The sequence below is a fragment of the Cherax quadricarinatus genome, unplaced genomic scaffold (assembly GCF_038502225.1).
Source record: "Cherax quadricarinatus isolate ZL_2023a unplaced genomic scaffold, ASM3850222v1 Contig272, whole genome shotgun sequence".
Lineage (NCBI taxonomy): Eukaryota > Metazoa > Arthropoda > Malacostraca > Decapoda > Parastacidae > Cherax > Cherax quadricarinatus.
In genome coordinates, this window is record NW_027195298.1 from 96,701 (window position 1) to 112,089 (window position 15,389).

A 15,389-nucleotide genomic window follows, 5' to 3' on the forward strand; every position below is an offset into this window, starting at 1 on the left:
ACTCGTGGAACTCTGTTTTCATTAAGAACTGCAAGAAACCCCTCTCACGTGCCCTAAGTACACTATGGAGGAGGAGCTTGGACATGGGTGAAATTCCACAGTCACTTAAAACAACGGATATAGCCCCACTCCATAAAGGTGGCAGCAAAGCATTAGCTAAGAACTATAGACCAATAGCTCTGACGTCCCACATCATAAAAATCTTTGAGTGCTAAGAAGCAGGATTGCAAATCACCTGGATTCCCAAAATCTGCACAATCCAGGGCAACATGGGTTCAGGGCAGGTCGCTCCTGCCTCTCACAACTACTGGATCACTATGACATGGCCTTGGATGCACTGGAAGAAAATCAGAATACAGATGTAATATACACAGACTTTGCAAAAGCATTTGACAAATGCGATCATGGCGTAATAGCCCATAAAATACGTGCTAAAGGAATAACTGGGAAAGTGGGGAGATGGATCTTCAACTTCCTAACAAATCGAACACAAAGAGTAGTGGTCAACAGAGTTAAATCGGAGGCTGCCATAGTGAAGAGCTCTGTTCCACAAGGCACAGTACTCGCCCCCATCTTATTCCTTATCCTCATATCAGACATAGACAGAGATATACACCACAGTGTCATCTACAGTGTCAGCGTGCCTCGTTGTGCTCCCGGTTTTCTGGTGTTTTCACGGTCGCTCTTACGTGCTAGAACTTTAATTTGTGTCATCAATCCTATACGATACATCCCTTTAGCGCCTGGAACCAATCTTGGGCGGAAAACATTACATACTGAGTAAAAAAAGGAGAATTGTGTGCACTACCTAACAGAGTTTACTGCCAGAGGGGAATCATAGGCCTGTCCCGTGTGGAAAAATAATAATAATTGAACTTTGTGTCAGAGGAAAGAAAGTCTCCCTGAAAGCATTGAGTATACATAGTGTATAGTGTATACTACAGTGGCTCCCTAGTATATTGATGATAAAGGCTAAAGTGTCATTTGAAAACAGGTGAATTTGTAAATGAAGTGATAAGCCTATAGAGGCAGGTGCCATAAGTCGCCAGAAACTTACCACAGGTCAGCTGTTTTTAATAATCTTCCTGGCCTGCTAGTGTACTCGCATATAATCTAGTGATACCAGTGAATAGCAGAATACAGTGTTGTAGTAGCAACTAACCAGTATTATAATGGTACTTAGTGGAGTGGAGTGACTTTCATTAGTTTCTTTTTCTTGAATTACGAGACGTTACTGTGAATTTCATATAACCTGTAGTTACCAGCGGTCGCAATATACACAACGAGAAGCAATTATTACTACAGAAAAAGCGCCCTTCCTCCAAAATTTGCACCAGTCAACTATAGTGATAATATAGCATTTATTGTGGTGGAGACGGAAAAAAAAAAAATAGAGAAGCTAGATACAGCGATTGATAAACAAGGGTGGAGGCTCGACCGTTCGTCATTGTAGGAGTGCCAGCAGTCACCGGCTCTTCAACACGCAAGTTATACTTTTGTATCAATCAAATCACATATTACTCGGGTAGATAATTTCCAGTAGATCCTTCATGTGTTAGCTCAAATCACCGACCAGTATGGTTTAAATAAGTGACCCACTGATCAGATCAGATAGACTGGACCGAACCCTTGACTGGTCCGAACCCTTGACTGGTCCGAACCCTTGACTGGTCCGAACCCTTGACTGGTCCGAACCCTGGACTGGTTTCAAACGGTTTCGTTGTGCACCACCTAGCAGGTTATTAATATAATATTCAAGAGGTTGCTAGTAGAATTGCAGTAAATCAACCATTCAAATCATTATGAAGCTGTGTGTAGTCTGTGGTCAGTCAAACAAACGGGCTTCCACATGCATAAATTGTCATTTCTGTGGAAATTGGTGTCACGCCCCTTGTGCAGATATCCAAGAACTAGCTACAAGCAGTATTAAAACAGGGAAGTGTTTTTGGGTATGCCCAAATGAGATAAATCTGTGGACTAAAATCACAAGGGTATTAAAAGAGGTCAACATCAAAGCTGCTTTCATAGAAAACCTGGAAGCTTTCTACAACAGATGGGAACATAAAAAGTCCGGGCTGAATGATACTGCCCTTGATACTGGCCATGTAGTCACAAACTGTAAGGCTGGAGATGATGTCCTGGTAGTCAGTAAATGGGGGGCTGATAGTGCTGTCCTGGGAGACAGTAATGGGGAAGCTGGAGGTGCTGTCCTGGGAGACAGTAATGGTGAAGCTGGAGGTGCTGTCCTGGGAGACAGTAATGGTGAAGCTGGAGATGCTGTCCTGGGAGACAGTAATGGGGAAGCTGGAGATGCTGTCCTGGGAGACAGTAATGGTGAAGCTGGAGATTTTGTCCAGGTAGTCGGGAATTATACGCAGGAAGGAATACATATAAATGACCCCATAGGGGACAGGAGCCATAGTAGGGAAACAAGTGTAGTCAAAGATAAGAAAAAACCAATATTGCAAACTAGAAATACCGCAGGAAATAGCAAACAAGAGGACTCCACTAGCAATAGTGAGGATATATTACCAAAAACAAATGGTGGGAGCTCCATTGTTGGTGCTAGGGAGGATAGAAGTAAGACAGGGAAACATGCACCAACAGGGAATACAGTCACAGAAACCCAAGGCAAACGGAAACCAAGCCTGTGCACATACTATGCACTCGGTATCTGCTGGCATGGGAAATCTGGAAAAACAGATGGGACGTGCAACTATGACCACCCTAGGAAATGCCATGCCCATATGACAACAGGAAAATGCAAACTCCCTTCCTGTAAGCTTTTTCACCCTGAACTGTGTACCTCTTCAGTACAGGAAAGACTGTGCTATAACTTAAATTGCCAGGCATACCATCTAAAGGGGACAAAAAGATACAAAACATCCAGGCCATGGGAAAACCTGGGTAGCCACAGCCACTCAAGAGGGAGAGGTTTTTTAGTGCCAGGAAGGAAAAAAAACTGGCAGGAAATGGCAGAAATCGTACACCAAATCCAGTCATTCCTGGAGTGGAACCACAGTCGATGGCCTCCACTCCAAACCAACAGATACAGATACTAATGCCGGGAAAAAAATCCCCCCCCAGTACCAACAATACCACCAGTCCGATAACATTCTTCTTTGCAAATATACAGGGTCTAAAGCCAGCAACAAACAACAAAATACCTTTCATCCGTGGACTGCTTGCAGAGGCAAAGGCAATGTTCGCGGCTTTCACTGAGACCCACATAAAGGATCACTTGGACAACGAAATATGGATCCCAGGTTACAACCTATACAGATGTGACAGAGTGAACAGGCAAAAGGGGGGGGTTGGCCTGTACATTGCAGAGTCACTTGTTTGCACAGAACTGCTAAATGCCTCAAATGATGTAGTGGAAGTTTTAGCAGTAAAGGTCGAGAACCAAAACCTAGTCATTGTGATAGTCTACAAGCCTCCGGATGCAACATCCCAGCAATTCCAGGAACAGCTGTTAAAAATTGACCACTGTCTGGAAAACCTTCCAGCTCCTGCACCCAACATCTTGCTCCTGGGGGATTTCAACTTAAGGCACCTAAAATGGAGGAATATAGCAAATAATATTGTTGCAGTAATAACACCAGGAGGCAGCTCTGATGAAAACTCACACTCACGCGAGCTTTTAAATCTCTGCACAAAATTCAATTTAAACCAGCAAATAATAGAGCCTACTAGACTGGAGAATACACTAGACCTCATCTTCACTAACAATGATGATCTGATAAGAAATATCACCATATCAAAAACAATATACTCAGATCACAACATAATTGAGGTTCAGTCATGTATGCGCGGAGCCCCAGACCGACATAATGAGATTAGTCACGAGGGAGCATTCACCAAATTCAACTTCAATAACAAAAACATAAAGTGGGACCAAGTAAACCAAGTCCTAACCGATATAAGCTGGGAAGATATACTAAGCAACACAGACCCCAACTTATGCCTAGAACAGATTAACTCGGTGGCACTCGATGTATGCACAAGGCTTATTCCTCTAAGAAAAAGGAGGAGTAGATGTAAAACAGAAAGAGACAGGCGCTCCCTTTACAGGCGACGGAAAAGAATAACAGAGCGGCTAAAAGAGGTCAATATATCTGAAATGCGTAGGGAGACACTGGTCAGAGAAATAGCAAGCATCGAACTTAAGCTAAAAGAATCCTTTAGGAGTCAGGAATCGCGGGAAGAACTAAAAGCCATAAATGAAATCGAAAGAAACCCAAAGTATTTCTTCTCCTATGCCAAATCAAAATCGAGAACAACGTCCAGTATTGGGCCCCTACTTAAACAAGATGGGTCCTACACAGATGACAGCAAGGAAATGAGTGAGCTACTCAAGTCCCAATATGACTCAGTTTTTAGCAAGCCGCTAACCAGACTGAGAGTCGAAGATCAAAATGAATTTTTTATGAGAGAGCCACAAAATTTGATTAACACAAGCCTATCCGATGTTATCCTGACGCCAAATGACTTCGAACAGGCGATAAATGACATGCCCATGCACTCTGCCCCAGGGCCAGACTCGTGGAACTCTGTGTTCATCAAGAACTGCAAGAAGCCCCTATCACGAGCTTTTACCATCCTATGGAGAGGGAGCATGGACACGGGGGTCGTCCCACAGTTACTAAAAACAACAGACATAGCCCCACTCCACAAAGGGGGCAGTAAAGCAACAGCAAAGAACTACAGACCAATAGCACTAACATCCCATATCATAAAAATCTTTGAAAGGGTCCTAAGAAGCAAGATCACCACGCATCTAGAAACCCATCAGTTACACAACCCAGGGCAACATGGGTTTAGAACAGGTCGCTCCTGTCTGTCTCAACTATTGGACCACTACGACAAGGTCCTAAATGCACTAGAAGACAAAAAGAATGCAGATGTAATATATACAGACTTTGCAAAAGCCTTCGACAAGTGTGACCATGGCGTAATAGCGCACAAAATGCGTGCTAAAGGAATAACAGGAAAAGTCGGTCGATGGATCTATAATTTCCTCACTAACAGAACACAGAGAGTAGTCGTCAACAGAGTAAAGTCCGAGGCAGCTACGGTGAAAAGCTCTGTTCCACAAGGCACAGTACTCGCTCCCATCTTGTTCCTCATCCTTATATCCGACATAGACAAGGATGTCAGCCACAGCACCGTGTCTTCCTTTGCAGATGACACCCGAATCTGCATGACAGTGTCTTCCATTGCAGACACTGCAAAGCTCCAGGCAGACATCAACCAAATCTTTCAGTGGGCTGCAGAAAACAATATGAAGTTCAACGATGAGAAATTTCAATTACTCAGATATGGTAAACATGAGGAAATTAAATCTTCATCAGAGTACAAAACAAATTCTGGCCACAAAATAGAGCGAAACACCAACGTCAAAGACCTGGGAGTGATCATGTCGGAGGATCTCACCTTCAAGGACCATAACATTGTATCAATCGCATCTGCTAGAAAAATGACAGGATGGATAATGAGAACCTTCAAAACTAGGGAGGCCAAGCCCATGATGACACTCTTCAGGTCACTTGTTCTATCTAGGCTGGAATATTGCTGCACACTAACAGCACCTTTCAAGGCAGGTGAAATTGCCGACCTAGAAAATGTACAGAGAACTTTCACGGCGCGCATAACGGAGATAAAACACCTCAATTATTGGGAGCGCTTGAGGTTCCTAAACCTGTATTCCCTGGAACGCAGGAGGGAGAGATACATGATTATATACACCTGGAAAATCCTAGAGGGACTAGTACCGAACTTGCACACGAAAATCACTCATTACGAAAGCAAAAGACTTGGCAGACGATGCACCATCCCCCCAATGAAAAGCAGGGGTGTCACTAGCACGTTAAGAGACCATACAATAAGTGTCAGGGGCCCGAGACTGTTCAACTGCCTCCCAGCACACATAAGGGGGATTACCAACAGACCCCTGGCAGTCTTCAAGCTGGCACTGGACAAGCACCTAAAGTCAGTTCCGGATCAGCCGGGCTGTGGCTCGTATGTTGGTTTGCGTGCAGCCAGCAGCAACAGCCTGGTTGATCAGGCTCTGATCCACCAGGAGGCCTGGTCTCAGACCGGGCCGCGGGGGCGTTGACCCCCGGAACTCTCTCCAGGTAAACAGTACCGTATCATCCTTTGCGGATGATACTAGGATCTGCATGAGGCTGTCGTCTGCTGAGGACGCGGTTAACCTCCAAGAAGATATAAACAAAGTTTTCCATTGGGCAACGGTAAACAATATGATGTTCAATGAGGACAAATTCCAACTACTCCGTTATGGAAAACTGGAGGAGATAATAACTAGAACAGAGTATACTACTGACTCCAGCCATACAATAGAGTGGAAAAATAATATAAGGGACCTGGGAGTAGTAATGTCTGAGGATCTCACTTTCAAGGATCACAACAGTGCCACGATCGCACGTGCAAAGAAAATGATAGGATGGATAATGAGAACTTTCAAAACGAGAGATGCCAAGCCAATGATGATCCTTTTCAAATAACTTGTTCTCTCTAGGCTGGAATACTGCTGTACATTAACATCTCCATTCAAAGCAGGTGAAATCGCAGATCTAGAGAGCGTACAGAGATCCTTTACTGCACGTATAAGTTCTGTCAAGCACCTTAACTACTGGGAACGCTTGGAAGCACTTGACTTGTACTCGTTGGAACGCAGGAGGGAGAGACATATCATAATCTACACTTGGAAAATCTTGGAAGGAATGGTCCCAAATCTGCACACAGAAATCACTCCCTACGAAAGTAAAAGACTGGGCAGGCGATGCAAAATGCCCCCAATAAAAAGTAGGGACGCCATTGGTGCACTAAGGGAAAACACCATAAGTGTCCGGGGCCCAAGACTGTTCAACAGCCTCCCATCAAGCATTAGGGGAATTGCCAATAAGCCCCTGGCTGCCTTCAAGAGATAGCTGGACAGATACCTAAAGTCAGTGCCGGATCAGCCGGGCTGTCGCTCGTACGTTGGACTGCGTGCGGCCAGCAGTAACAGCCTAGTTGATCAGGCCCTAATCCATCGGGAGGCCTGGTCATGGACCGGGCCGCGGGGGCGTTGATCCCCGGAATAACCTCCAGGTAGGTCTTTGAAGAATAGGGGAATGTGTTAGCTGGCATTAGACTGAGTTATCATTCGTAACGCCGCTTTTTATGTTATTTGGCTTAAGGTGATTTGTTGTGGTGGATTCCCAGGCACAAACAGCACAGGTGAGGTAGGGATAGATTAAACGGAAACCAACTTCTAGTATTTCCCCAACTTTGATTACTATCTTGTACCCCCCTTCCCCACCATCCCTTCCCTCGCGCATCCCAACCAACAGTGTTGTATGCCCCATATATGTTTAGAACATGTTTTAAATATATATTAAAATACAGAGTGGTAGACTAAGGCAGTGACTTACAAGAGGAGTACGTGATAAACCACCAGTAACTTTACATTTATACTTTAAATATAGAAATCATGAAATCGTCCTACTTTTAAAGTTCATGAATGTCCTCGTCCTTGAAGGGAAGTGCCTACCTTGCATGACACCTGCTTCACAGGGAATCTGATGATAGCCTTTTTTCAGTTTCCCTTCCAAGCATTATATGAATCATGAAGCTTGACTTCTCCCCCTCGTCTCACTACCTCTCGAAGTACAGAATGTCCTGAAAAAAAAGAAATATTATGTGAGAATATATTTTCATAACTTTACAACATGGCATTTGTTACAGGGTGCTCCATTAATCTAGTAACACTTGCAGAGTACTCAACTAACACATAGTTAACCTTGTAAGGTGCATCACTAACACGTGCAGTGAAACGTTCACTAGTGTCAAATATAACTTGCACACTATAATTCAAAGTTTGCAACAATAATACTGAATCTCGCTGCTTCCTTCAGCAACTTGCCATCATTTAGCACAAACTTCTGCAGTACCTATAATTCCTCACTGATATTACAGTCAAAATTAAGCGCTAAACCCACAAGGGTCATAGAGTGCTGCAGGGTAGAACGTGCTAAAGATGATATAAACGAAGTTCAGAAACCAGTGAGGGTCAGGAGTATGCTAGAGGCAGAGTCAGTGAGGGTAGTGTGGAGTGATAACGCACTTGGCGACAAAACAAAGAGGGAGTCTTCGTCAAAGGTTTGACTCACTGGTTTGACTCGAAGATTTGACTCGCTCTATAAATCATAATGATTAAATACAATAATGCAATAATTATATTTTCACAACTCATAAAATTCTCAAAATTTTTTTTGGCTCCTCATCGAAGTTTGTCCTGGGAGGTTTCATGATACCAGTGAGAGGCTCTTTATCTATAGAATGGGATCTGTGCTCCCTTTCATTGGATTGAACCTGAATGCCTCCCATTTCTCCAGGGGATGTATGACCCCTACGAGTTTAGCGCTCACCCATGAGTGTAATGATAATAAAGTTGGACAGAAACGTCGTCGTAAGCTCCTGTCTCCCATGTGCGGGTTAGCTGTGCAAGTGTTGTTCCTGTAACTTAAGTCATCCCTTCAGGAGTACAAGTGGATCCTAAAAGTCTCTTGAGAAACCTTTCAAGGGGCGATACCTTGCTACACACAAAGGGCTTTTCTTCCAAGGAATCAGAGCTACCTCTATACACTAAGCCTGACTGCCTTCCATTTCCCAGGTGCTGTATGGCCCTTATAGGTTTAGCGCTTCACCATGAACATAATAATTCTTCTCTTGAATATAATAATTATTCCCCAGGCTCCTTACAGGTTTAGTGCTCTCTCGTAACTATTACAGAAAACTAACCACAGTACGGGTGGGGTTAGAACCCATGGCAACTCACTTGTCATGAGTTCTAACACTACCTGTATCCTGGTTTGTTTGCAATCGTGTTATTACGATTTCGTGAATCATACAGAAAACTATTTCTCCAAAATTCATGAGCCATGGTGTAGCCGCCACCTCTTCCACCCACCCTTGATTGTCCTCCCATGTCACTCACAATAAGAAAAGCGGCTCCTAAAATGAGGGCCTTGTGTCGGACGTCGATGGATTGAGGGAAGGTGACGGTAAAGTTGTCAGCATCGGTGGCACACTCAGAGAAGAAACCACGCCACGTTTTGATGATGCGGCCCACCACCACCTCGCAGTCTGCGGAGAACACCTGCCAGCAGCAACACATGAAAGATACTGTTACATGTATAAGACAAGGAAAACTAAGAGGTACGAGATACCGTTTGTTAGTATGGAGGAAGGCAAATATGATGCCCATTTACAAATTATTATTATTATAATCAAAAAGAAGCGCTAAGCCACAAGGGCTATACAGCGCTGCACCCATTTACAAAGCAGGAGATAGGTCCTTAGCTTCAAATTACAGACAAATCAGCCTAACCTCAATCGTGGGGAAATTGATGGAATTAACACCTGCTGATGCAATTCAAATCCACCTTGAAAAATAAAATTTGTTCAACGAATCTCAGTACTGTTTTACAAAGCGACATTCTTGCATTACAAATTCACTAACCTTTTTCAATAAGGTATGCAAGGTGATACACCAAAATAAAGAAAACGATATTGTGTATATGGATTCATTAAGTTCTTTGATAAAGTTCCACACAGGAGACTGATTAAGAAGCTGCACATGGAGTAAGAGAAATTATCTCCTGGGTCAAGGAATGACTGACAGACAAGAGACAGTTTTCTTTAATGGGGAAAAATTGGAATGGGGACCTGTTGCGAGTAATGTGCCTGTTGCGGCCTCCTACCAAACTAGTGGTTAGATTAACCTGCCGGCCTGCAGTACCACTGGGTACGTCATCAAACATAATGTGGGGACTGCTGAGCCGGCCTTATTTATTTGTCTTTGCAAATAGTATATTGAGATTATGTATTTACAATAATGGGTTGCAGTGCAAAGAACGCCTCTATTATGCCTAGGCATTATGGGCCGACTTAACATTATTGGCTTACTGACTACTTAACACTAAGAATTATATCATAGTTGTATAGTAGATTATTAATTATAAGTGAATCTAATTTATATAAGACAAAAGATATATTCATATATTCAAAAATGATTCTGTGAAACAATGATTCAATTATATTCCTGTCGACAATGGATAAAAGGTTCGAAAATAATTGTTGAAATTATGCTATGGGAATACGTATTGAGTATGTGAGTACTGAGTATTGGGCATTTAGTCTAGGATGATTAAGTGACTTTTGAGAAGAGTCTTAAATTGATTTTCAGACCGAGTTACTTTAGTATCTTCTGGTAATGAATTCCATATTTTGGGGCCCTTTATGTGCATAGTTTTTATACAGTGTGATATGGACACGGGGTACAACAAAGAGATCTGTCTTTTGTGCTATGGTCATGTGTCCTTACTGCGAGTGTTCACCAGACTGCCTCACGGAGTACACCGTGCTACCTACAGACTCACTGCTGACTTCAGTCAACTGCGGGCCTCCTGGCTGCAGTTTTACTAGTCACAGATCCCTGCGGACTTCAGTTACCTGCGGGCCTCGCTTAGTCTGCTGGCTTCAGTTATCGTGGGCCTCAGGACTTGATTACCTGTTGGCCTTGCTGGAGAGATATCCTCAAGACCTTATTAATATCCCCTTCATTAATACCCATCTTCCACTTGCATACTTCGATCATGTCTCCCCTCATCCTTCGTCTTACAAGTGAATGTAATTTAAGGAACTTCAATCTCTCTTCATACGGAAGATTTCTAATGCAATGAATTAATTTTGTCATTCGTCGCTAAATGTTTTCTAACAAATTTATATCCATTCTGTAAAATGGAGACTAGAGACAAGGGTGTCTTGTGACACGGAGTAGGTGTGTCATGACACTGGGATTGGTAGTGTCGTGACACACGAGAAGAATGCTGTGACATTGACAATGAGGCACTATAGGGTCATGACGATTTAATTATAATTCTTTATTATTGTAGGATTATATATATATATATATATATATATATATATATATATATATATATATATATATATATATATATATATATATATATATATAAATAAAGATTAAAACAACATAAATATAGCATTAGAACTGGTCAAGATTCCAATGCTCTATTTATTCATGCAAGAGATTTTAACCATCCAATTTTCAAAAAGTTGAGAAAGTAGTATCAAGCAAGTCCATGGTCGACAGGAATATAATTGAATCTTGTTTCATAAAAAGCAGTTTTGACAATAATATGAATATTTCCTTTGGTTTATATAAATTAGATCCATTTATAATTAATAGAATTTGGGAAGAATTTAATAATACACTGGACAAATAATCTTTAAAATTTCTTATTTCTTGGGTAGAATAGTTTGTGGGGTGAGTTGTGCCAAGGACCTATCCAAGTTGGGTCGGCGCGCGTCAGGTGTTTAACCGTTGTGGGATCTGATAGTGAGGTGCCGGCCAGACCCCTTATATAGCTTCCTTGGATGCTTTACTTTCATAGTTCCTTGATAATGTGAGTAGTCACGAAAGCGCTTGGAATTTCTCTATTCTTTCAGAGTGGTTGTTTTGCATATATATATATATATATATATATATATATATATATATATATATATATATATATATATATATATATATATATATATATATATATATATATATATATATATATATATATATATATATATATATATATATATATATATATATATACCAAAAATTATGTTTTTATATCAATACTGTTATAGTAAAGATTATAAATTTTAGTGTTTATTTTGTATCCCGAACTCTTATGTTAGTACACTGATATCAGGCTAATGAAATATAAATACATTCTACTTGTGTGGAGATGTTGTAATAAGAAATCAGTGTTTGTAATAGTGCCACAGGTCACTGATGGGACCCTCGTTGTTCACTCTACATAACCGACACTGATGAAGCAATAAATAACACAAGTTTACTGATGACACTAAAATAGGTCGTCAAATAATTTCTGATGTTGACATTAGATGACCTGGATAGGTTATACTTGAAGTATACCAGGAGAGGGGTTTCGGGGGTCAACGCCCCTGAGGCCCGGTCTGAGACCAGGCCTCGTGGTGGATCAGGGTCTGATCAACCAGGCTGTTACTGCCGGCCACACGCAAACTGTGATATCACACACACACTAATATATATTATATATAATTGTGGGGGAGTGTTAAACCCGTAGGATTATACAGCGCATGTGGGGGGGGGGATGGAAGGCATTCAGGCTAAATTCAGGGAACCGGAGCACAGATCCAATTCCCTATCACAAATCACTGCAATTGATAGTATCAATGATGGTACAGATTAACAAAGAGAGGAGAAAATCGATCTGTATTCACGTGATCTACGGATTCTGAGGAAGTATATTTACAAAGAAGAAAGTGTTTAACAGAAAAGCAAACAAAAATTTGTGTATGCAATAATTTCGCCAAAATCATTCTGAACCTAACGAAAAAAATATATTTCATTGTGTTTGTTTAGTATTAAATTATTGTAAACGTATCTAAAATATATTTAGCTGGATTAGGCTAAAATAAATTGCGCTTGTTAAAATAAGGTTAGGCAAGTTTTCTAAGATTCTTTTGGTGCAAAATTATAATTTTTACATTAACATTAATGAAAAAATATATCTTTAAATGTATAATAGAAAATTTTAGAAAGGACTTAATTTTAAATGAGTTCTTGCTAATTGACCAGTGTTTATTAGGCACGACATTTTATATATATGTATATATATATATATATATATATATATATATATATATATATATATATATATATATATATATCAATGCACCAAGCAGAAACAAGCGGGTATATAGAGAAAGATCACAGTCAACAGGACTGGGTACTGCTACTGGGGACGGTCAAGTTTCCCAGGCAGCGCTCTCATCCACTCAGCCACAAATGCCACAGACTGGGCAGCCTGGTTCACAAGCCATGTTTCTTTCCCAAGCATGGATTCCACTACTTGGAAAAGACCCGGGCCGGGAGAATACCGGCTAATAAAAAAAAAAAAAAAAAAAAAAGCATGGATTCAAGCTATTTCAATCTCCTGTATGTTATGACCTCTCAAGCGATTTTTATATCAGTGCACCACGCAGAAACAAGCGGGTATATACAGAGAAACATGGCTTGTGAACCAGGCTGCCCAGCTTATGTGGTATTCGTGGCTGAGTGGATAAGAGTGCTGCCTGGGAATCTTGACCATCCCCAGTAGCAGTATCGAGTCCTGCTGACTGCGATCTTTTTCTGTATATACCCACTTGTTTCTGCTTGGTGCATTGACATACATATATATATATATATATATATATATATATATATATATATATATATATATATATATATATATATATGTAGTGCCGAATAGGCAGAAATTGCGATCTTGGCTTAATTAGCAACGCTCATCTTGCCATATAGGACAAGTGAAAATTTGTGTATGCAATAATTTCGCCAAAATCATTATTAACCTAACGAGAAAAATATATTTCACTGTGTTTGTTTAGTATTAAATTACTGTAAACAAATCTAAAATATGTATAGTTGGGTTAGGCTAAAATAAATTTTTCTTGTTATAATAAGGTTAGGTAAGTTTTCAAAGATTCTTTTGGTGCAAAATTAAAATTTTTACATTAACATTAATGAAAAATATATATCTTTAAACGTATAAGAGAAAATTTCAGAAAGGACATAATTTTAAATGAGTTCTTGCTAATTGACCAGTTTTACATATTCGGCACGACATATACATACATATATATATATATATATATATATATATATATATATATATATATATATATATATATATATATATATATATATAGAGAGAGAGAGAGAGAGAGAGAGAGATAACAGTCAGCAGTATTTGAAGCTACAGCGTCACTTGGGAACCTTGCTAGCCTTCCTGACATAGCTTCGAATCCTGCTGACTGCCATCTTTCTCTGTATATACGCGTTTGTTTCTGCGACGCGCACTGATATAAAAATCGCTTGTGAGGTCAGAACATACAGGAGGAGAATGAAATAGCTTCAAACCATGTTTGAGGCTCACTGGTGTTCCGGGCTGGGAAAAACATGGTTTGTAAATAAGGCTGCCCCGCTTCTGAGGCATTTGTGGCCGAGTGGTCTAGAGCGTTACTTGGGAACCTTGCCAGCCTTCCTGACTCCGAATCCTGCTGACTGCAATCTTTCTTTGTATAAACCCGTTTGTTAACAACTCAGATGCATCACAGGGATGTCAAGAAGTATTTCTTCAGCCTCAGAGTTGTCAGAAGGTAGAACAATCTGGAGAATGTAGTGGAGGAAGGATCTATACATAGCTTTAATCTGAGGTACGATAAGGCTCTTGGAGCAGGGAGAGAGTGGACCAAGTAGCGACTAGCAAAGAGGCGGGGCCAGGAGCTATGAATCGACCCCTTGCAGCCACAAATCGGTGAGTACACACACACACACCTCGATCGAGACAGAACACAGGAGGAAAGGATGATACTGAAAGAGAGAGTGCAAAAACGAAAGGAGAAATGGGAGGAAATGAAAAAGGAGAGCAGAATAACCCAGGAACAGGTGGAAGGACAAGCACATCCCCCCCCCCAGAAACACCTGCAGAAGGACTCCAGCCACGACACCCCCAAGGCAACTGAAAAATCCAAACCAACCATTACACACCGATCCCTCTGTTCCCACCCCCTGCACCATGAACCTTACCCCTACAGCAACCCTCTATGGAAGCTCTTCCTCCACCTCCACTGCAACCCCCCACAGGCCCCCACCAGGGCTCCTGCTCTCCCAACCCCAGTATTCCCCCAGGACCACAGTTACAGTATTAGAACAGAAGTTGAAGGTTTGGTACACAAATGCAGATGGATTAACGAATAAATATGAGGAATGGCAAGAAAGAATCAATGAGAAGTCCCCACACATCATAGCAGTTACAGAAACAAAACTCACAGAGACAATAACAGATGCAATCTTCCCACCCGGATACCAGATCATGAGGAAAGATAGAAGGGGCAGAGGTGGAGGAGGGGTTGCTCTGCTCGTAAAAAAACGATGGAAATTCGAGAAAATGGGAGGCATAGACGAGACAGGTACACTTCAGTCTGGGGAGCACAAGGTGGTCATTGCAGTGACGTATAATCCACCACAGAACTGCAGGAGGCCAAGAGAGGAATATGAAGAGAGCAACAGAGCAATGGTGGACACACTTGCTGAGGTGGCAAGAAGAGCTCACTCCAGCAGAGCAAAGTTGTTGGTTATGGGGGACTTCAACCACAGGGAGATTGACTGGGAAAACCTGGAGCCACATGGGGGTCCCGAAACATGGAGAGCCAAGATGTTGGATGTGGTGCTGGAAAACCTCATGCACCAA

The 15,389-nt window shown here is 41.5% G+C and overlaps 1 protein-coding gene across 2 annotated transcripts in view; it reads right to left on the minus strand.

Annotated features, from left to right (window-relative positions):
* LOC128693323 (phospholipid scramblase 1-like) overlaps positions 1-15,389 on the minus strand; it is a 66,397-nt gene that overhangs the window by 24,793 nt on the left and 26,215 nt on the right. The window contains exons 5-6 of one of the 2 annotated variants that reach the window (XR_011391135.1): positions 9,005-9,166; positions 7,559-7,686 (exon numbers count right to left, since the gene is read on the minus strand). Coding sequence is in view for 1 of the 2 variants with exons in the window: in XM_070080280.1 (XP_069936381.1) it covers positions 7,663-7,686; positions 9,005-9,166 (186 nt within the window). In the remaining variant the exon portion in view is untranslated. Of the gene's footprint in view, positions 1-7,464; positions 7,687-9,004; positions 9,167-15,389 lie in introns of those variants that run through there. The other variant, XM_070080280.1, reaches the window with a different exon arrangement.